The sequence below is a fragment of the Harpia harpyja genome, chromosome 14 (assembly GCF_026419915.1).
Source record: "Harpia harpyja isolate bHarHar1 chromosome 14, bHarHar1 primary haplotype, whole genome shotgun sequence".
NCBI lineage: Eukaryota > Metazoa > Chordata > Aves > Accipitriformes > Accipitridae > Harpia > Harpia harpyja.
This window is the reverse complement of record NC_068953.1, coordinates 259,093-280,953: the sequence shown is the minus strand read 5'-3', so window position 1 is coordinate 280,953 and position 21,861 is coordinate 259,093. Positions and strand designations below refer to the sequence as shown.

At 42.1% G+C, this 21,861-nt stretch overlaps 1 protein-coding gene across 1 annotated transcript in view; it reads right to left on the bottom strand.

Annotated features, from left to right (window-relative positions):
- Positions 1–21,861, bottom strand: part of FASN (fatty acid synthase) — a 44,609-nt gene that overhangs the window by 7,749 nt on the left and 14,999 nt on the right. The window contains exons 10-36 of the mRNA XM_052807556.1: positions 21,503–21,690; positions 20,524–20,713; positions 18,997–19,091; positions 18,439–18,573; positions 17,951–18,154; positions 16,255–16,370; positions 15,636–15,811; positions 15,078–15,269; positions 14,711–14,791; positions 14,431–14,616; positions 13,930–14,109; positions 13,506–13,709; positions 11,938–12,248; positions 11,398–11,787; positions 9,502–9,666; positions 9,191–9,309; positions 8,929–9,083; positions 8,383–8,586; positions 7,254–7,404; positions 6,581–6,759; positions 5,869–5,988; positions 5,044–5,166; positions 2,788–3,011; positions 2,292–2,493; positions 1,099–1,250; positions 506–597; positions 203–354 (exon numbers count right to left, since the gene is read on the bottom strand). Coding sequence (XP_052663516.1) covers positions 203–354; positions 506–597; positions 1,099–1,250; positions 2,292–2,493; positions 2,788–3,011; positions 5,044–5,166; positions 5,869–5,988; positions 6,581–6,759; positions 7,254–7,404; positions 8,383–8,586; positions 8,929–9,083; positions 9,191–9,309; positions 9,502–9,666; positions 11,398–11,787; positions 11,938–12,248; positions 13,506–13,709; positions 13,930–14,109; positions 14,431–14,616; positions 14,711–14,791; positions 15,078–15,269; positions 15,636–15,811; positions 16,255–16,370; positions 17,951–18,154; positions 18,439–18,573; positions 18,997–19,091; positions 20,524–20,713; positions 21,503–21,690 — 4,686 coding nt within the window. The remainder of the gene's footprint in view (positions 1–202; positions 355–505; positions 598–1,098; positions 1,251–2,291; positions 2,494–2,787; positions 3,012–5,043; positions 5,167–5,868; positions 5,989–6,580; positions 6,760–7,253; positions 7,405–8,382; positions 8,587–8,928; positions 9,084–9,190; positions 9,310–9,501; positions 9,667–11,397; positions 11,788–11,937; positions 12,249–13,505; positions 13,710–13,929; positions 14,110–14,430; positions 14,617–14,710; positions 14,792–15,077; positions 15,270–15,635; positions 15,812–16,254; positions 16,371–17,950; positions 18,155–18,438; positions 18,574–18,996; positions 19,092–20,523; positions 20,714–21,502; positions 21,691–21,861) is intronic.

Sequence of the window (21,861 nt, the reverse complement as noted above, 5' to 3'; positions counted from 1 at the left end):
AGCAAAGGCCTGTATTTCCTTTGTACTGTTAAATAGCCAGTATTCATTCACACATGAATGACTCGGGTTAACAGCTAGGAGAGGAAACAGCTTTCAACATTCATTATCGTTCCAGACAAGCGCACAAGTTTCTGGTGAGCTGGTCGTCCTCTGGATGTTTGGTGAGATAGATTATTCTGTGCAATGTGTAAAGTCATCATACCTGGGAGTCCATCGTGATGTCGCTGCTCACAGATACGCTCCATGGTAGAATTGGCAAAGCCATAATTACTTTGCCCAGCATTTCCTCTTCCACAGCTCACAGAGGAGAACACAACAAAATAGTCCAGGTCTGGACACTTCTTACGAGTCACCCTTGGAGCAGAGCAGGAGAGACAAACCCCATCAGGAAAACCTGCTAACTATGTGTTACTGTAGAAGGCTGGTGCAAGACTAAAACAACTAAGTTTGATCAGCTCTGTAACCATAAAAGCAGTTCATATATGTCCCTTCTACAGACACTTACCGATCCAAATGAAGGGTGCCTGAATACTTGGGCTTGTTGACCTCCCAGAAGAGTTCTGGGGTCTGGTTTTCAATCATGGCATCTCTAAGGACCTATTGGGGGGGGGGGGGGCAGGGGGAGAGAAAAGAAAAAAGGTGCAGTTTCAATATCTCCAGTTTCTCCGTTTAAATTTGCCACGTGGTTTGAGATATGAGAGGGTATCACTATGCAATGTGTTCTTCTAACTTTACAGTACAGACATATCCCAAATGTCCTGAAATACAAGGACAACATGGCTTTTGTTAAGTCTGCTTTTTTCAGTACTGCCACTGCAGCCTTCAACTGGCAAGTTCTGTATGGGATTTTTCTTGTCCCCAGGGGTCTTGGGCAACATTCATCTTATCCCAGAACTGATATCGCTGGCCAAATACTGTTGCTTCCCAGGTCCAGCGGCCAGATCCATAAGCCTTTAATCACCAGGTAAGGCCAAAGCAAAGTGTCCTTTGAAACACAGAGAGGCAATCTAAAACTGTATGAAGCCTGACTGTCCTCAGTAAAAAAGCCACTTGAATGGCTGCCGTTTCTTACAAGTCCTAAGCATTTTTGTCACTTACCACAGCCAAATTAAAGATGCCTCCAACCGGGCCAAGCTGCAAAGCTTCTTCTATCAATAGCTGTGTTCCTTCTAGTGTTCCAATATCACTGGTAGATACCAACACTTGGATTCCCAGTGCCTTCCACTCTCTAACACATTTAGCCTGGTAGCCTACAAAAAATAAAGGTGAACAGTGTCTGAGATGAAGCATTCAAACCAGAAGGCTTTGGTTAACCTGCTCCTTACGCTTTTCTGACTAGATAGGGACTGAATAGCTAAATAATTCCTGATTCATCTACAAGAGGAAAATTGGACAAAACTTGAATAGTAGATAGAAATCACTTGAGTTTCAGAAATATTCTGAATAGATAAAAGTAGAGAACAGAGTCGGGAGAATGTAAGGCAGGGGAAGGAAGAAAAAGTACAACAATGGAGGGAAATTAACAAGAATTTGGGTACCAAGACAGGAAAGAATGGCTAGATTAGAGCATGGCAACAGATGATAGCAGCACAACCAGAACTTGAGAAGTGGAAGTATTTGATCTATGTGTTTGTGCAAGTGGTGCAATTGTGAACTTGCCAATAGAAAGGAGAATTCTGTAGAGACAGACAGAAGTTTTGTTATGACTGAATTTGTATGAGGAAACACTGAAGACTACCCTAGATAAGAAATCTCAATGCTGCAACTGTAATCAAACTAAGTAAAAGTACTGATGTTATCAGATAGGGCACATCTTTACAGATAAGCTATCTGAAGGAGCAAAAGCAAGCAAGCATCCACACATATAACTTGAAAGACAGAGTATCTTTACCAAGGAGTCTACAGGCCTTTCCTTGTGGCATGTGATCCACCATGCTACAGCTACTGGACAAATCAGTGAGGTAGCTGGATACAGACTTTGTAGAGGGGGTAAAGGTAAAAGTAAGGCTGCAGAAAAAGTCCTGGGTAAGGGAGAAAATGGGTTGATAGAATTAGGAAGCATAAAGAGAGAGGAAAGAAGTAGTTGGAAAAGAAGTCAAGTTAAAAGATATTTTAAAGGAGGAAGTAAAGGGGACAACAGCTTGTTTGAAGTGAGAGAATACATACATGAGAGGAAAGAGACCAAGAACATTATTATTTGCTGATAGGACACTTAAAAATAGAGAGATGCTACAAACTGAGGTCTGTTGAAAGGCAGTCATGTTCCCTATTCCTTTATGATTTTTGCTTACCAGTTCGTATGCCAGAACGAGATGTCAGTATAAGCTTCTGTGCTCCTCTCTCAACCAGCCACTGTGCCAACTCAAGCCCAAATCCTCCTAGGCCCCCTGTGATGATGTAAGACTTGGTAGATGGACAGGAGGTTCGGGAGATGGCAGAGATTTTAACTGGTTCAGACCTTCTTAAAGGATATTCCTTCTCCTCTTCTTGGACCTTTCCCCCCGCACAAGAAAAAAAAAAAAAAAGAAAAAAGAAAAAGTAGTTAAGATCAGATACACAATGCATTTCTTATCTTTCTATAATATGTTCCTCCAGTCAATGGGAATGAACCTTTTAGAATCAGTGACAGACTTGACAGTTACATTCATTACAATGTCAACAGTAAAAACAATAACCCTGTGCTGTCCTAGTTAGACAATTTCAACTTGAACTGGACCAAAATATCCAATATAGCCACCTACAGAGGATGACAGATACATTGGAGAATCAAAGTCATTATCTCATTACCTTGATCATAACTTTGCCAATATGTTTTCCTTGCGCCATGAACCTGAAGGCAGCTTCTACCTCTTCTTTGTTGAAGACTGTACTCCTCAGGGGCTTTACTACACCATCTTTTATGCCTTTCTTCAACAACTCTGATACCGCTTCCCACTCTTGGTTTCCAGCCTCAAAGATTGCATCTAGTAGGATGCCATGAAATGCCACATTCTTGAGGAAGAGAGCCATTCCTAGAAAAAGCAATTTGGTTATGACCTGATGCTGCTGACATTTCAAAACAGAGTCTATCTTCTGTGCTGGTCAGTAGCGTAAGACTGAGGAGTAAAGCAGTCATTAGTTGCTAGAATTCTACATTTTCCAAACTAATTCTTGCATATACTCTCTAAATGCTATACTAATTAGGTTGTTCTCTTACAAGCAAACCAGTTTAACAGAAACTCCACTCACAAAAATTGTGTCAAGAGGACAAGCTATGACATGGTCAGTCTGATATTAAAAAGGACATTTTGTGTCTAGTGACAGCTGAGTTAGTCACAGAGGAGCTAGAATCCCATGGTCATCCTGTCCATCTCCACAGGAAACTCTTGCTCGTAGGAATTTTCCATGATGCTAGGATCTTTTCAAATTAGTATAAGAAAGGAGACCGTCAACCCTTGCTATATGCAATTGTTCTACACCAGGAGAACATTCTTATAATTTTTCACTAACATATCGCATTATAACACTCAAATTTGTTTTCCCATCCAACAGAAATCAGGTTAATCTTGGCCCTGTGCCATCAAAAACTGGGAGGTGCTATGGATTCTCTCAGGGGACAAGAGGCCTTGCAGAGGGGTCTGGATATACTGGAACACTGGGCAATCATCAATGACATGTGAAGTTTGACAGGAACAAATGCCAGATTCTGCATCTGAGACCGAGTAATGCCAGACAAGTATAAATTGGGAGAGGAGTGGCTGGAGAGCAGCTGTGCAGAACGGGGTCTGAGGGTGCTGGTTGACAGCAGGCTCAGAGCCAGCAGTGTGCCCTGGCAGCCAAGGCGGCAAACTGCATCCTGGGATGCATCAAATACAGCATAACCAGCTGGTGAAGAGAGGTGATTATCCCACTGTATTCAGCGTTGGTGTGGCCTCACCTTGAGTACTGTGTGCAGTTCTGGGCCCCTCAATTTAAAAAGGATGCAAAGGTACTTGAATGGGTCCATAGGAGAGCAACAAAGCTGGTGAAGGGGCTGGAAGGCATGTCCTATGAGGAGCAGCTAAAGACTTTGGGTTTGTCTAGTTTGGGGAAAAGGAGGCTGATAGGTGACCTCATTGCTCTCTGCAGCTTCCTGAGGAGGGCAAGTGGAGAGGGAGGTGCTGATCTCTTCTCCCTGTATCCAGTGATAGGACATGTGGAAATGGCTCAAAGCCGCGTTATGGGCAGTTCAGACTAGGTATTAGGAAACATTTCTTTACCAAAAGGGTGGTCGAACAGTGGAACTGATTTCCTAGAGAGGTGGTTGATGCACCATGCTTGTCTGTGTTTAAGAGGCATTTAGAAAATGCCCTTAAATAATATGCTTTAATTTTTGGTTGGCCCTGAAGGGGTCAGGCAGTTGGACTAGATGATCATTGCAGGTCCCTTCCAACTGGAACTATCATACTCTATTCAAAATGGCACAGATATTTAGTGAAATAACAAATTAAGGTTATCCCAAGGTCAGGTTCTCTGTAGTTATCTGAAAAATTCCAACTACTTTCACTTTACGAATTATCAAGTTTACCCAGAACAGAGGGCAAAACTGCAGCTTGTATATGCATGAACTTCATTTGCTAATTTTTACAGTGCACTTATTTATTACAAATAGATGTTACATCGCAAAAAGTTTAAGTCAAGCCCAAAGGATCTATGAAATCTACAAGCTAACAGACACTGGTAAACACTGCCATGTGAAATAAATGCTGCTTCTTACTACCTTCCTATCCAAACACTTTGTGGGCTACATGTCCTATACTGATTTTAAAGAAAGATAATGAAGTTACCTTTCTCAAAATTTTGCATGTTTTATGCAGGCTTCCAGAAAAATGTCAAGTGTCATGCTTCTCCAGGAAGGTATTTGTTTAAAAGACCACATAAATTGTTAGTGATAAAAGTGAAACAAGTACTGCAGCTAAAAGCTTTTCTAAATTTGAAGATTAGTCTGTGTTAAGATAGTATATAGGTCATGCTGTCTCGCTTGCTTAAACCTAATTAGATGTATTTCCTCATGCCCCATCTTACCAAGCTGACTGTTGTTAGACAGATCAAATTTGCCTATTTCCAAAAAGCGCCCATGTCGAGCAAGACAACGCAAACTGGCTTGGAGCTTCTCTTCTGCCAAGGAATTTAACACGAGGTTGACACCTGCAATGAAAGGAGAGGCAACTATTTAATAGACTCAACTCTGCTGAGAGCTTAACCCTGTTTTTCAGTGACTCATTTTGTCTTTGGAAAGTGTGTTGTGGTTTAACCCCAGCCAGCAACTAAGCACCACTCAGCTGCTCACTCACCCCCCCCACCCAGTGGGATGGGGGAGAGAATCGAAATAAAAAAGAAAAAAAAAAAAAGAAAAAAAAAAGTAAAACTCATGGGTTGAGATAACAACAGTTCAATAGAACAGAAGACTAATAATGATAATGATAACACTAATAAAATGACAATAACAGTAATAAAAGGATTGGAATATACAAGTGATGCACAATGCAATTGCTCACCACCTGCTGACCAATGCCCAGTTAGTCCCTGAGTTGCAACTCCCCCCAGTTTATTTACTAGACATGACGTCACATGGTATGGACTATCCCTTTGGCCAGTTTGGGTCCGCTGCCCTGGCTGTGTCCCCTCACAACTTCTTGTGCCCCTCTAGCCTTCTTGCTGGCTGGGCATGAGAAACTAAAAAAATCCTTGACTTTAGACTAAACATTCTTCTCATACCAAACTCAAAACATAACACTATACCAGCTACTAGGAAGACAATTAACTCTATCCCAGATAGAGCCAGGACAAAGTGCAACTGCATAATGTGGCATAGCTGACAAAAGAAGGAAAAACATTCCTTGAACTTACCTTTTCCATTGGTAACTCGCAGTATATGTTGCTCAAAGGTAGTATTTCGGGAACTGGCAAAGCTATTAGCATCCAGCTGTGGGAACCTTGCTTGGAGATACTCGCGTTTCTCAGTGGAGCCTGGAAACAGAAGACAGGCTGAATGATGCCAGTACTTTTACGCTAAGTTTTTTTATGGTGAAACAGCCCATTTTCATCTGCATATCTTTTCCCAAGGACTGTAAGTCTGAGCAGCCATCAAGGACTTGCTTCAAAGCTCTCAAGGTGTCAGACCTTAGGACAAAGGTTGTCTAGTTGTTTACTGCTCATTTATGAGCTAGAGCAAGGACCAGAAACAGACTAAGCTTTACAATGGATAGACATTCTTTGATCACATTACTGAATTTAAAATGAAGAAGCCTTGCTCTTCTTCCACACTTTTGATTACATCGTGAACAGAGGTAGATAAATTTGTCTGTGCTGTGGAAGTTTCAACTGCATAGTCAGTAGCTGTATTTACCACGTATCCTGTTCTCAGTCTAGAAACTATATCGAAGTTACAGGAGATCATATTGGGGGGAAAGTACAGACATAAATATGTATTTTTATATATAAACACATGCGCACGCACACACACACTTCCTCTCTTTTTTATACATATATATAATATAAATATTATATTACATATATAATATAAATCCCCCCCCCCCAACATTGGGCCCTCAGTACTCACCTACAGTAGCAAAGACACGGCAGCCCATGCTCAGGGCAATGGCAATCGCTGCTTGGCCCACACCTCCTGAGCCAGAGTGAATAAGGATACTCTCACCCTTCTTCATACCACCTCGAACCACCAAAGCATAATAAGCAGTGGCATAAACCACAGGCACTGAAGCTGCTTCTTCCAGAGTCCTAAGAAGCAAAATGAAAGAGAGAAGATATCTTTAGCCTTGGAAAAGGCTAATAGGTTCTCCTGATGAAGTTTGCTTTTCTGCAATGGAAAGGTTAAACTGCCAAGACAGACCAAAGAGTATAGATGACTCTCAATCATACAGGAGACTACCACAGCTACCAAGCACAGCCAGGAGCTTCATCCTTCTGCAAAAATATTTCAGTAACTAACCAGTACCATAATCAACACCGAAATCCCAGTGTATACTTGAAACACATGGAGCTAAAAGCCCAAGAAAGAGATGAGAACCTTGTGCAAGCCACTGTACAAAAAAATTACGCTCAACTCCTGCAGCGAGTCTAAGCCAAATCCTATAGCTGCTCAGGACACTATAGCTCTGTTATTTCCCAGAGGGGAATCTACCCATTGTGCAGTACTCTGGTCTGATCAGGGCCTCAGGCAAGAAGGGAAATCTTAACCACATACACAAACCAGAAGACAGAAGTTGACCTACCAGTTTTTAGGCACCTCCCATAGAAACCTCTTGTCACAGTCTACCACTGTAGCCAGCCCCTTTGCTGGCAGCAATCCCATCACCCTTCTTCCAGCCAGGTCCCGTCCTGAGAACTCCATGCCCAGCATGCACTGCTGCAAAGCCCAGTTACCTGAAAGAATGTCAGCATTTTTTACAAAGGAAATTTCTCTTCTAAAATCCCTTGGTCAAGAATTTACTACAACAGTAATCCCTGAAAGTTAGAACCCCAGAGACAGAAAAAGTGCTGGGATTTACCTACTGTGTAGACAGCTCATAAGTCACCATAGTTAATTTCTCACTACAAGAGTGGCAGAAAAGGACTTAGTCTCATTAAATCTTACTTTGTATCCTTGATGATATTGCTTTAGTTTCCATTTTTCATCTGGGAAATTTCATGGAAACATCTTGTTTCAGAGGCAATTTTGTTCCTCTTTGAAAAAGAACGATACATAAACTAGAAAGGATGATCACAGCAAAAATATACTGTGAAACTTTTATTTTTGCAAACATCCATTTTAGGCAGAGACTAATCTCAGTCATGAAGCCCTAGTCAAGTCACCCATAAGAATCTCCAAATGCACTTTACACATGTTCTGCCCCCTCTCCTTTAAATAGAGCTTTGAAACCATTTAATAGACATTATGTTAATTTTTAACTCACTATGAGGCAAGATATCATCACCTCCATTTTGTAGACAGGAGATGACTTCACCTTGCATTTTTCTCCCCTAAAAGCAAAGCACGTCCAGTAGCATGGCAGCATGAAACTTCAATATTCTCACCTTGGTATGTACCTTACCCATCTCTGGACCCTCCATCAAGTTGTTTCGCCTCACGCTTGGTATCTATGCAATGGGGCTAGTAATGTTTCCTCACAGCAAGGTTTATTAATTTTGCTGTATGAAAAATGGGACTGCAACTGGAAGTAGAACTTACAAGTTTTTGGTGTACAGTCCTGCAGTGGAGCTATACTTTCTTTTCAGAAGTATGGTTTCTTGCTAAACAAAAACTGATGTGCACTTTAGCCAGTGCATAACTAACATTCAGGAGATGATATGAATAAACTCTAGAACAGTAATACATTTTCTTCTAGTGTAATTTTAACTCACCAGGGATAGCATCTGGAGAAAGCTTTCCTGTGGCCAGCATAATGTCCCGGAAGTTAAGAGATGCGTAATAGACTTTGCAGAGTTGAACATTGGGGTTAGTTGTGTGGAAGTGTCGAAGTGGGGAGGCGATCCAACGAAGAGATGAGAGGTCTCCACGAGTCAACACATTTACATAGGCATATTCTGTCAGCTCCTGAGATTGTGCTGCAGAAGAAGGAACAGTAAGAACTTTACCCACGTTAACACAGGCACACACTTTCCAGAATTAGTAAATTCCTTGGGTAACGGCTACCTCCTCCTCCATGTGCTCTCCAGAAAGCCCTTTCTCACCCTGCAATACTACCCATACCCTAAATAGCTCATCCCTCCTCCTGGCACCAAAGCATGCTACTGTTCACTCTGAGATGGAGCAGAAGAATTCCAAATTATCCATTGAAAATAATAATAATAAAAATATAATTTTGGAAACAATAGCTACTCATTTTCTATTCACAGTCCATTCAGACTCAAGGCCCTGCAAGTGATCCTCAGACTTAAAGGAGTTACCTTGCTGCAATGGGAGATGCCTGAAGGAGCCCCACTTTCCATCACGATACACATTCATCACCAGGTCGCTCTGAACAATCTTCTGCATCTCCAGGGAAGAAAGACTCGTGGGTGGGACAGCTGATGAAGGGTTCAAGTTGGAAATGAACACACACCTAGAAGCCAAGAGTTGTCATTTTGTTGGTTTTGCTACAGGCCTGAAAAGAAGCTAACACAAAAATATCTCATCTCCGACTGTGACTCAAGGACATGCGTACAATACCTGATTCTGTGGCCTTCTGCTTCAAGGCGGAGGCAGTTCACCATTCCCAAAATTCCTGAGTTCCCACAACTGGTGGCAGTCAACCACACAGGCTGCTCCGATGGGTCAGCCAAGACCTCCTACAGGACAAACCTCAAACTGTTTTACTAGGAACCACAGAAAGGAAATAGTCCTCATATCCTTAAGGCAGAGATGAATAACTTCTATTTTAAGAGAAGTAACACACCCACACCTTTTAATACTGCTAAATATCTCATTTAGAAAGCATAACTATTTGGAAATTCAGATATCCAGGACACAAGAATTCTCACCTTCAAGGATTCAACCCACTTATAATGGGTCTCATCTATTGGCAGAAAAATGGGTGTTTTGGCAGGGGCTTGCCGGCGACAGAGGAAAATAACTGAGCCAAAGAACGATTTCTTCACGGCAACCAGATTCAGTGAGGCTTTGCTAAATAAGCCCTCCCACTGTGCCTGTCAAATCAGGTAAAACAACAATTAACAGGAAAGTCAAAAGTCAATTAAAAATACAAGTCACATCTTGTATTTGAACATGTCTAGAATTTAATTCCAGCAGTAAGGCATACATCCACAGGCAAACACAATGTACAGATTCCAACACAGAAAATAACAGAAGTGAAAACACTGAGTTTAGGTGTTACCAGTCTATATCACATAAGCCCTGTCTGCAATAGAAAAAGTAAAGCAGGACAGAGGAAACACGAAAAACCAAGTCACCCAAATCCTTCAGCTGCAGTGGGGTGGGGAGAAGCAACCAACCACTAGCAGGGAAGCACCTCCTATACACGTAAGTTACACTGAAATAGCATTTCAGAAAAACAAGATAATGAAAATGCATGTATGGCATATCCAGAAACACTAGGCTCCACTATCAATGAAATAAAGATGACTGCTGGCTCTTAGAAAAGCACCCATTTGCTTTTCATGTACCAGGCACAAAACAGCAGAAGGTTTTTTACAGTGTGACCCCTTATATTGAGGACTAGGGACTGTGTCCCTATCCGGCACACTTTAAGAACTAATATTAAGTCCTGCCCACTCTCACCTGCACCGTATCATTTTCTTTAGAGAAGGTGCATTCAACTTGCATGTATCTTATCCAAGGGATTTGCTAATACCAGGCTACTGACACTTGTGACAGATCTAGGTTTTAAGTTATCAGCTTCAGTAGCATCTCACAGTCTACTTTTTATCCCCCCTCTTTACTGGGTAAGATGCAAAGCCAAAGAACTCACCCTTTCTTCTTAAGTCTCCTTGAAAAATCATTGCAGTAAGCAAAGGGCTAGAATCCATATCATTGCAAAATTCAAAATCCAACTACCGCACTCCAGAATTACAAACAAAAAAGTTAAACTATTAGAAGTGCTACTCTCATTCTAAAAAGAAGAGCTGAGAGGCTACAGCCCCGCAAATCAGGAATAATGCGTATGTTCTGTAGAGGAGCAGTTTCCCATTACTGCTTAGTCTAACAGCTGCCAAGAGAAGGTGATGTCCCAGTTCCCACTCTTACCCTAGCCACTCGCTCTCCTCCTCCTGTGCCAGCATTGACATTAGTTCATCTGCATGACATACTGGCTTGCAGATATAAAGTAGACACCCTGCCCGCTCCCTGCCACTTCCAAGGGCTTATTTTGCTGTATCTCATTATGGGATCAGATAAAGTGGGGAGGAAAGGAAGGAAGGAGGAAATAAAAAAGAAAAGTACAAGAGAAAAAGCCTTACTTTCTGGGACCACTTCAGTATTAGAAGAATTTAATTAGTTTGTAAAGTCTCATGCCCAGCAGTGATATCAAAAAGAGAGATATTCTGATACTGAAGCATTTTAGGATCCTACAGTGATAAAGCTGTACCCCACCCAACAATGCAGCACATTATTTTAGCTATAAAGGAATTGCCCTGGCCAGTGTTCTCATATGGATTATAGAGATATACAAATGACAACGAATAATTTTCAATGCATTAAGAAAGGCTTTCCTGACTGAACTCACAGTTTACTCTCCCAACCTAATATGTGGAAATTCACAACTCTTCTTTTCTGAAGAAGTGTTTATTACATGTTCCTGCAGAGGGCCTCAATGGAAACCGATGTTAGTGATGTCTACTCAACATTCATCACAAGAGTGTCTGCAAGCAGCAGAGTCCACAGTATCCACTGAGAAAGTATCTGTCCTTCCAGGAGCTTACCTCACTCAGGAAGCTGCGTTTCTGCTGTAGATCGGGACTTGTAAGGAAACTGACAATTTCTCCAAGAGTTTCTCCTTTAAGAAGGGTGTGTAGCAAAACAAATCCCCCTTCTTTCACTGCAGCTGCCAAATTAGAGAGAATTTCAGTAGTGTTCCCTAGAACACTTGTTGAACAGTTGTATACCACCAGGTCAGCATTGGTCAGATTTCCAGAGGGAAGGCTAGATGGATCCCACTGGCTAAAGAAAACTCCAGCATCTTGTAGCTCTGTTTCATTAGCTGAAAGAGTTTCCAGGATGCGGTCAGTGGCAATGTAGTCCACCTGCAACAGGGGCTGAGCATTCAGAATACTTTTGACACGAGAGAACAGATGTCCACTTCCTGCAAGAGCCTGTGAGAAAAGAAGGGGAAGGAAAAGGGGAAACCAAGTTGAAACATGAATGATATTCAGAATTATAACTGGAACAATAGAAGTATGTGATCAGGTTACTGGAAGGCCTCGAAACACTGGCTATGGTCCCATCCCAGGCTTCCAGCTAACCTCTACTATCTTCATCCTGTGACTGGTCATGTTCTCCACTGCCACATCCAGGCAAGTCTTCAACTCTGAAGAATCTAGCAATCCATTGAGAAGAGGGTCATCCTGGAAGTGCATTTTCTCTTGAGACACTATCTGTTCCAGCTCAGAATGGAGGTTTCCATTCAGTTCCAGATGGCAGATTTCAGCAAGGATATGCTGAAGGCCCTTCTGTATGGGTGAGGACTCTGCAGCAGCCACTGCATCTTTTAGTCCAGGGATGACTAATTTGACCCCATGCACTGCCACCTTAGCCTGTAAACTCTGGATCAGATCTATGGAATAGAAGGGGAAATGAAAGGAAGAGTCAGATTTTCCAAAGATTTTTCTTTTCCTCTTTGCCTCCATTTGCTATATTAGCTGATTAGCACCACAAATTACAGCATCTTGTATCATCACCCTAGCCACAAAGATATAGCGTATGCTCCTGTACATTCAAATGTTTATGTATTGTGCAGTAGTTGCAGCCCCCAAACAAGTAGGCTTTGTAGCAAGACAGTCCAAAACATGAAAATTACCTGTGGAAAGACTCTGACTGAAAGAGGGCAACTAACAGAAAACTTCTGATTGATTTAAGGAGTTGTGGAGGGAAACTATAGATTTCCGCAGATACAAAAATACTAAAATGCTCTTTTGCTTTATAACCAGAAGGAAAACAGCTCATCCTGACTAAGATCAGAAACAGCATTACAAAAAATAAAATAAAAATCCCTCTACAGCATATGTAAAAAACTTTAGGGACAATATTTGGACACTGCGGAAAAAAGAGCAATCTTTAAAATCTATTGCCAAATTGAAGGATAAGCATGAAGACACTTCACCAACATAGAACAACAAAATTGCTGTCTCAAGATACAGCAAAATTCATGACTAGAGTAAAAACTTCAAAAAAAATAGTAGTTTTTTTCCCTTTCATGAAAAGGCACTTAAGAGTGATGAGCTGAGTGGATGCCTCCCTATCCAAACAGCACTGTACTAGGCTACCAGTTTCAGAGCAGACTAAGATGCTCCTACTCTATTCTTGCAGCAAACACAAACTTTTTTTTGGCATGCCTCACTAAACCACTTTCCCTCCTTGGATATGCTCTTGTGCCCACAACCAAACGGGAACAGACATGTCAGCTTACCCATCTTGGCAGTTCACCGGGAAAAACAAAACAAGAAAGCTGAAGACTTGAGGAATTAGGCTCTCCTGTCAGTGTTTGAAACAGCTAGGCTGGATTTCTCCCTAAAGAAGATGATTTGTGCCTCTCTGCTGGCAGAGAGGGTCGTGCTATCTGACACCACACTGGCTGTTACAGAAGGGTAGATGCCCCTCCCCACAGCTTTACTCCTACTCACATTCTAGCGATACCTCAGGCAGAAGTAGCTTTTAGCTTCTAGCAAGCAATCATAGGACTCCTGCTCAAGTCTTCTACAGAGACCAACACTTTATTTCTTGGATGTTCTGAAGTAGCATGAACAGTTCTCTCAGACATTTCTGTCAGGCTGGAAGATTCCCCTAGTGTGACAAGAAACCAATTCCACTCTACCTTTGCAGTGCTCCAGATATGCGCGAAGATGGACACTGGAAGACAAACAGTTACCCTCAGTATAGGGCACAAAGCAGAATTTTTCCAAGGTGGGAGGGATTCGTTCCTGTTGTCGTCGTGGTGCCACAGAAGCATGAAGACCATTGATCTGAACACCTCCTGCTTTAAGGCTATCAAGACAGTGGTCCACAACAACATCAACAGCTGAAAGACAGGAAAGAATTGTAAGTTTGCATCAAACACTACAAGTATTTTATTCAAGGTGATAAGATGAACAGTGCTATGTCAGACTGTTACAGAAGCTGCAGAATAGCTTTGTAACGAAGAGGGCCCCCCAAAGTCCATGCTGCTTCTTAGGAAGTCATACATTCATCCACACAGCAGTCAAAGCAACTAGCAAAAGCCCAGGCATGAGAGACATTACCTTCTATGTTGTCCTGGTATTGGCACACATGCTTTTGATGCAGCACTGGGTCAATATACACTGAGCGAATCCTGGTGGGTAAGCGTAGACTGCGCCCAGACTCAGCTAAGATTGTGACGTGTAGCAGGGTGTCAAGGAAGGTCACCCAGTTCCCATTCCACAGAACTTTCCCTGTGCTTGCTGCGGAAGAGGAGGAAGGGGAAGCCTCAGTGTGATTTTGTCATTCAGTAGATGCCAGAAGTCACTGCTTATCAAATGCAAAGTCTGCTGTATGTACCCAGCTTCCCCTGTAAACTCCACTAGTCAGTTCTACATTGGAGATGACAGCTTTCCCAATACTCTGTCAGAACTCTTAGTTGTTCTCCATTATCACCATTATCAAAGTATAATTAGCACACAAAGCACAGCCAGGTGGACTGTTAATACAAATGGAATTAAAAGAGCAAATATTCATCATTGCAATAACCATGCTCATCATTCTTCTATAGAAAGTAACTTCACCTTCACTGTTGCATTCCAGAACACCCTGGAAAGTCGGTCCATAATTATATCCACGCAGATGCAGCTCTTGGTAAACGTCTTCTTTCAAGAGGCCAGACTTTGAGCTCATGTCTACTTGAGTGTGAAAGTCACCTAGCTGGTTATGGAAGTTCTTCAGAGCAGTGTTTTCTAGGAGGGATATCTTCCCTGATGGGCGCAGTAGCAAGAATAAGAATCATCAGTGTCCATAAATAATGGATTTTAGTAGGACAGCGCATACACTTACACTTCCTTCACTTACCACTCACAGCTAGATTCCCATTCCCTGACACCTCAAAGCAGTGGGAAGCAGGCATAAGTCTTACTTCCAGCTGTACTGATCCTGCAAGAAGCATCAAGACAGACAGGACTGTGAGGTCATTCACTGCTACCACCCTCAAGCAGAGCTTTCTCTTTCACCATCTCCAGACTCATTGCACACAACATGTAACAGAGATGACTGTAACACATGCTATTTGACTGTATGAATTCACTTTGTTCAGTCATGTTGCACTCTTCTTTATATTCTATTCTTTCTCCTGTGTTCCTCCTCACTTTCCCTTTGCATTTCTTTCCTCCCACTCCCTTCATCATGCAGTTTTGCAGTTATACCAGCACTCCTCACTCACCCTTTTTGGGAAGGATAGTTGCCTGATGAATTGTGACTTCTTCAAACATAACAGCCATTTGCCCCATAGCCATGCCAAGAGACTGTGCCAGAGTTCGCCAAGCCAGTACTAGGTAGCCAGTTGCTGGGTACAGGACTCTGCCGTCAATGCAGTGACCAACCAAGTAGTGGTCAGGAGAATCAGGACCCGCATCTGTCAAAGAATAAAGAGCGGAATAAAAATAATAAAACCACCCTAAACAAAGGGTCTTTTCCCCTCCATGTCTGTAAGAGGTGTCCATAGAAACCACGTCTAGTGGTTTCCCCAGCTATCCTGCCTGGCAACATGCAGCTCTTGAAACTACCGTGAGTCTGAATCAAGGCAGTTTCCTGCTCTGTTTATATTCTTTCAGACCATTTCAGAAGCAGATCCAGTCTTTTTCAATCCAAACCAAACATTAAGCTTCAGAAGATGGCTTCAAGGATGCTGCTTTGAGCATCCTTTTCACAGTTTTACAAAAGAAATGCAGAGGTAAAGCAAGAAAGAGACAAACAAAAAACCCCAAACAGGTAAACACACCAATATTGTAGACTGAAGCAGATGCAGAGCCTTTGGAACCTGCTGGAAAGTCTTCAGCTTTTGGAACATCCCAGTCCTGGCTGTGGTCCCATTTGATGTAAGGAGAAATAAGGGGTGTTCCCGCCGGGACAGGGTATTCCACAAGTGGGAACAAGTTATTTCCAAGAACATTTATCCTAGGAAGACAAAAAGGATCAAGACAATGTGTGCGTGCGTGCGTGGAATTGACCTTAATACTTAGAGGTCAGACAGTAATTGGTCTTGGGCTCCATGTCTGAGATTTCTCCAGGAGTACCATGAACACTTACTGCAGCCAAATTTGTAACTGTAACAGTCTGCAAGATGCAAAGCTTATTTCCAAGAGCTAGTTCCAGGTTACTAGGCCTCTAAGATGTGACTGCTCTTTAAAAGGCACCTTCCCAGCCTAAGCAGTCTCTAACCCAAGGCAACACTTCATAAGTGAGCATGTTAAATATGTAAAGCACAGATGTAAACCCCATTTTTTTGCAGGTTTGTTGGAGGAGTATTTCAATCCTTGTGAAGGCATGCATGCTAGAGAAGAGACTTGAATTCTCTCCTAATTGATATCCCACTCACCCTCCTCCCTTAGTCTCCTTACCCAGTTAAATGAATCTTTCCAGTCTGTGTTAGGAAGAACTCCAAATTATTTTTGTGCTCCTTCTTCATCAAAGGTAGAATGGTACAAGTTGGTTTCAAAGCTCTCTTCAAGATAGCCTGGTCAAGTAGAGCCCATAAATCACTGGTGGAAGGCATTACTTACTACTTTGTCTCTGAATTTTTCTCTATAGATCTCAAACAACTTCTGTTTCTGTGCCAAGAGTTCTGTGCTAGGTGCTAGAACGTACACCATTTTAACAGGCAAGAGCAGCAGCATGATACCCTTCCAGCAACCCAAGAAGTTGCACATCTGGTAAAGCAGAACCTATGTAATATTAATGAAATTCTGCCAAAACACAAATCTCCCTTTCCCAAGCAGATCATCAAGCAGAATCAAAAGCTGCATTTCAAGAACTGCAAGATCACTCTCAAGCCTCCCACTCGTGCACACCCCCCCGCACCACACACAGCTTAGGCCCTTACTCCCAGGAGCAGCCTCTTTTAGTCTGAAGCATTCTAGATCATTTTCCAAGCAACAGCTAGTAAATCAAAAAACACAGCCTTGAACATCTGACCCAGCTTGTATCTTCTCCTCAGTTTGATTCCACAGTCTTTAACTGGGAGAAGGAAGGGAGGGAAGAGAAAACCAGAACACTCTCAAACCTAGCTGTTGAAGTCTTTAGTCACTTGCATCAGAGTTCAGAATTGTACAGTGATTTTAACATGAAGTGTATAATCTTTTTATAGAGAAAAATATCTGCCTAATTTAAAAGCTCTGCTCTGATTCTCCCTTCAAGTCACTTTCAAAGCATAAATAAGACTAACATGACATAATACATATACAATGGATTGGAACTCAGAAGCACTGTGTAACTATTAAACTTGATTCACAAGTAACTATGATTCTTCTTAAGAATCTTTTCTCCTCTTGCATGCCACAGACCAAATAAAAGAATACCAGTCCTTGAGACTTAAGGGACAGGCACAAGACTGCAGCACTCATCTTGTGGAGCAAGTGCATCCTAATGTACCTCATGTTCTGCATCCTCTACTATGGAGGTAATTCCACAAAGATCAATTCTTACAGGGTGGGGAAAAAGGAGTAATGATCTGATCACTAGGGGAAAGGAGTTTATGAAGAAAGCAAGCTCCTGTGGTCTCAGACTACTAGCCACCACTTTCTAAGACAAGAACCTCAAACCAAATTCAGTGTACAGATGGTGATAACAGATTTTTCATAGAGAAGGCCTGTTAGTCTTGAATTTCTCCCCCCATCCCAATTTTCACACACACTCTCCAATAGATCCAAGGAATGAAATGCTTTTCTTACTCATTGCACAGTTCAGAGCGCTGACTATCAGCTATCTGAAATGCATAGCAATGAATAAAGGCAATGATGTGAATGTCTGGATAGGGAAGTGGTAGTGTGTTGGGGTTTTTGTTTGGTTTTTTTTCCCTAAATATTAACATACACTGCTCCCCACCCCCCAAAAAAAATCACCCCAAAACCCCCACAAAAAAACCATCAAGAAAATATAATGTTAAAATTGGGAGAGACTCAAAAGTACTAGAGAGAGAAAGTGTTCTCAGAACTGGGGCGGGGGGGGAAGCAGTATTCCCTAGTCCTCAGACCCTCAATCTCCTTCCTGCAGCAGCTTATCAATATAGTATCATAGCAACACAATCAAATACAATACCTGTAAAAGAGCATGTGGAGCAATCTCTACTACAACAGCATTCTCTGGAATATGCTTCAGACCTTCATGAAACAGCACTGGACTCACTAGGTTGTTCACATGATACTCTGCAGAGGAAGTCCTAGCCAGATCACTCTGCCACTGAGATTCAGGGATAGATGTACTGATCCATCGTGCTGAACGAGGTTTAGGGTCTGGAATGACCTACAGACAGACAAGGAAAAGGAACAGGAGGAAGAGTTACGTGTCACAGATAACAATAAGACAGACAAAAGCAAGCTGCCCCTCCTTTTCACAGCTTGACCGTTCAGGACATCCTTCTGCTTGAGGCTGTAGGACTTCAAGCCTTAGGTCTCAGAGGTCTACATGCTCTTCAAGAGATTTCCTTCTCCTCCTAAAGAAAGGAACCCCCTTACGCTCAGCATCACTTATACTCAAATCCAGGTGCCCGAGCTGAAGCCATGCGAGCCATAGTTTGGCAATATTACCTTTTTCAGGGCACTGAGCAGCACTGGTGCAATAGATGCCATGTAGTAGGAATGAAATGCAACTCCAGCACTGCGCACCTCCTTTGCGAACACACCATCCTTTTTCAGTTTGGCTACAAACTCATTCACAGAGTCCTAAGAAGAGGAATATAAGTGAACTAAAAATAAGAGCTCACAATGTATTTGGGATCTGTACGAGTCACTGTACTCCCCCCATGCCCTTCATCACTTGCCATTTAAGGGAAGGCATACCGAGGATGAGGTTATTGCCCTTCTCAGTGTTATAATTTATCGCTCATTATGCCCATGGCTATAAGGCTATTCAGTGCAAAAGATCTTTTATTACTAGCTTACTGAGACACTAACATCACTTCCTCTCACAGAACATTTGAGTGTTTAAGTTTATACGAAGCACCATGTCCCCTCCCACCCACCACTTTAATCCAGCTCCCCTTTGCAAGCAGCTGAGCTTTAACTCAGCTTCATGCTTTCTTCAAACCAGAACTTCATGGGTCCCAATCACAATTCTGGTATGCACCATATCAGTTCCTTGCTCACCAGAGGCCCCGAAACAGTGACAGTATCTTCAGAGTTGTGACAGGCTGGTACCACATTTGGAGGACAGCATTGCTTACATTCCTCCCAGGTCAGACCTGCAGAAGGAAGACCCCAGGACAATACAAGCGTTTCTAGCAGTGAGCCTCATAAGGGGAGGCAATCTTAACTGCAGAATCACTGTGCTTAATTCAGCATTTTGCAAAACTGAGAAGGATTCTTAAGAGAAAGACAGACATCCCCCCTTTCCCAAAAAGGGATTCTGCAAAAGCTAAGGATTTTTATCTCAGGGCTTTAACGTGACATTTAGCACTGTGATATTGAGCACAAGAACAGAGGACTGAATCTTTGTACCATCCCATTAAGGGATGGAGGGAACTCACACACTTTCAAAGAAGCTACAGAATTGGTTGTTTTGTCACATCTTGCCCTTAGCAATCCGAGCTAGAACAGGAGAGAAAACACACAAGCTTGACTCACAGAAACTGAGCGCCGCAAAATATCTAAGAGAAATCAACAACTCTAGTGGCTTAAACTAGCTTAACACATGCAGCATCTGGTCATACACTACATGGATACAAGTCACAGGCAGAATTTGAACTCAACATCAGATTATGAAAAACATATTATATGCAGCAATCCGAGATAAGTTCTGTGATAAGATTGTCACGTATTTAATATGAAAAGAAAAAAGCTAAATTAGGTAGGTAGTCCTACATAGCATTAGTTAAAGTAAGAAGTCTAGGATTATAACAAGTGACCTAGTCAAACATGCTTCATTAGACCTACAACAGCTTTTCTCTTAAGTGTTTCAGTTTTTAATTGACCACTGTGTCCAATAGTAAGAACAACAACAACGCTACCAAAAATAATTTTAGTTTTAAACATGTAAGTCACTATGAAGCCATACCACAAAGAAAAACTGCTGGGTCCAAAGCTCAAAGTTTCACCCAACAGTGGGCAAAACTACATGACTTACAGAAACACTGAGCAAAGCTTGTTCAGGAGAAAGCACTTCTTCCTAAGTGCTATTAGGCCCAAGTAAGTTAACGGCATTAAGTTCCACTAGCCAGTTGCCCACTAAGTAATAGTGGCTTACTGGTTTCACATCTCATTACTCCTGCAGACAATCAGAAATATCTTTTTTTTTTTCTTTTTAATAATTTAAATATATATGTATGTGTATGTATACACACACACACGCATATATCTATCTATCTATCTCAAGAGCCAAAACCCCCAGTGCCTTAGATTATCAGGTCTCTGTCATTGGTCACCATTTCCACATAGTTTTGGATGGATTACCAAAATTCTGCTGTATTCCAGGTCAGAGATTACTACCATTATAGTAACTTCAATATTTAATAACATGTTCTACATCGGACAAAAAAGAAGCAGCAACAGTAGCCAAAATTTTACAGACATGATTGTCTCCACCAACACATTTCAGAGCCCAATTTTATCCCAATGCCAAACAACAAAAATCAGATCTACTTCCCTATATCACTCTTTTGGTAAAGGTATACCTACCAACAGCAGCCATTCCTCCTGGGGGCAATTTGGCCTCTTTAACACACCTTCCCCGCCAATAAGCGGCGAGAATGGCTTCTTCGTGACTTAGGGAGTTATCTGCATAGCCACAGGCTAGTTCTCCCACTGAGTGGCCCAAAATCCCATCAGGTTGCAGACCTGCAGCCTTCAGCATATCAATCTGGGCAATCTGCAAGGAAAAGTAGGATTAGTGATTCCATGCCAGAGTGAACAGGTGTCAGGCCTCAAAGGCCCACAGCAGTAGCAAGTACATTACAAAATGGCTTTCTGGTACAGACATTCTTCTTGGCCTCACTGCTTTCCCCTGCCCCCCCCGCCCCACAACTGCAGCTCCGGCCTCATTTCAAAGCAATCCCAAGAATCATTACATGACTCCCGCATTGTTTGGGCTTCTCCACTATGTAGCTTTCCACTAAGAAGCTATTTCCAGCAACAGGAGGTTACCAAGAGCATGTCTGTACAAAGTAAGAGGCAAGACCAGCTTTCCAGACCACTTTAAAAGCTCTGCCTCTAGCTTATTAAAAACAATGAACCCCACATTGACACTCACAATTAAAAGAGACTTCATTTAGCATCATTTAGTTCATTTGCAGAACAAATTTTAGAAGGCATTCAATGGAACCTTGTTCCTTGGCACAAACATTTATATAAAACTTAAAGACATTCCTTAGTCTCTTAAAAGGAGAAACTGCCCCACATACACACACAGATACACACGTAAATCAGTTTAGCTCAATATTTGTTCAAGCATCTTGCAAGTGGCAGAGCCCAAAACTGTCAAGGGTGCAACACTCTCCTTGCTATCAAAGGGATATTTCTAACAGCTGTCATTTGCCGATTACACAAAACAAGTTTCCATTAATCGTTATGAAGTGTTACCAGCCAAAGAGACATGCTAGCAGAGCATGCTTATGTGGATTGAGTCCATGACCCCCTCCACCAGTCATATGAGTCTTACCTGAACAGCAGCTAGTCCAACGAATGCCTGGACAATGTCATCAAAAGTGTTCTCATCTGCTTGCAGAAGCAGGTCTGAGACCTTGAGGCCTGTGTTCTTCAAAGCTTCATCTGAGCGTAATATAGACTGGCGAAACAAATCCAACTTCATAAGGCTCAGGCCCATACCTTTCCACTGTGTTCCCATGCCTGCAGGATAGGCAAGGAGAAAGTGACCTTTAGTAATACTCCATGAAAGGAGCAGACATCACACGCTTGCTCTGGCAGTGAAAGAATTCTAAGAGCAAAACATTGTACATTTCTAACATACTCTAAATTACACACAGCTTTTTATTTTCCTGGACTTTGCTATCATCAGGA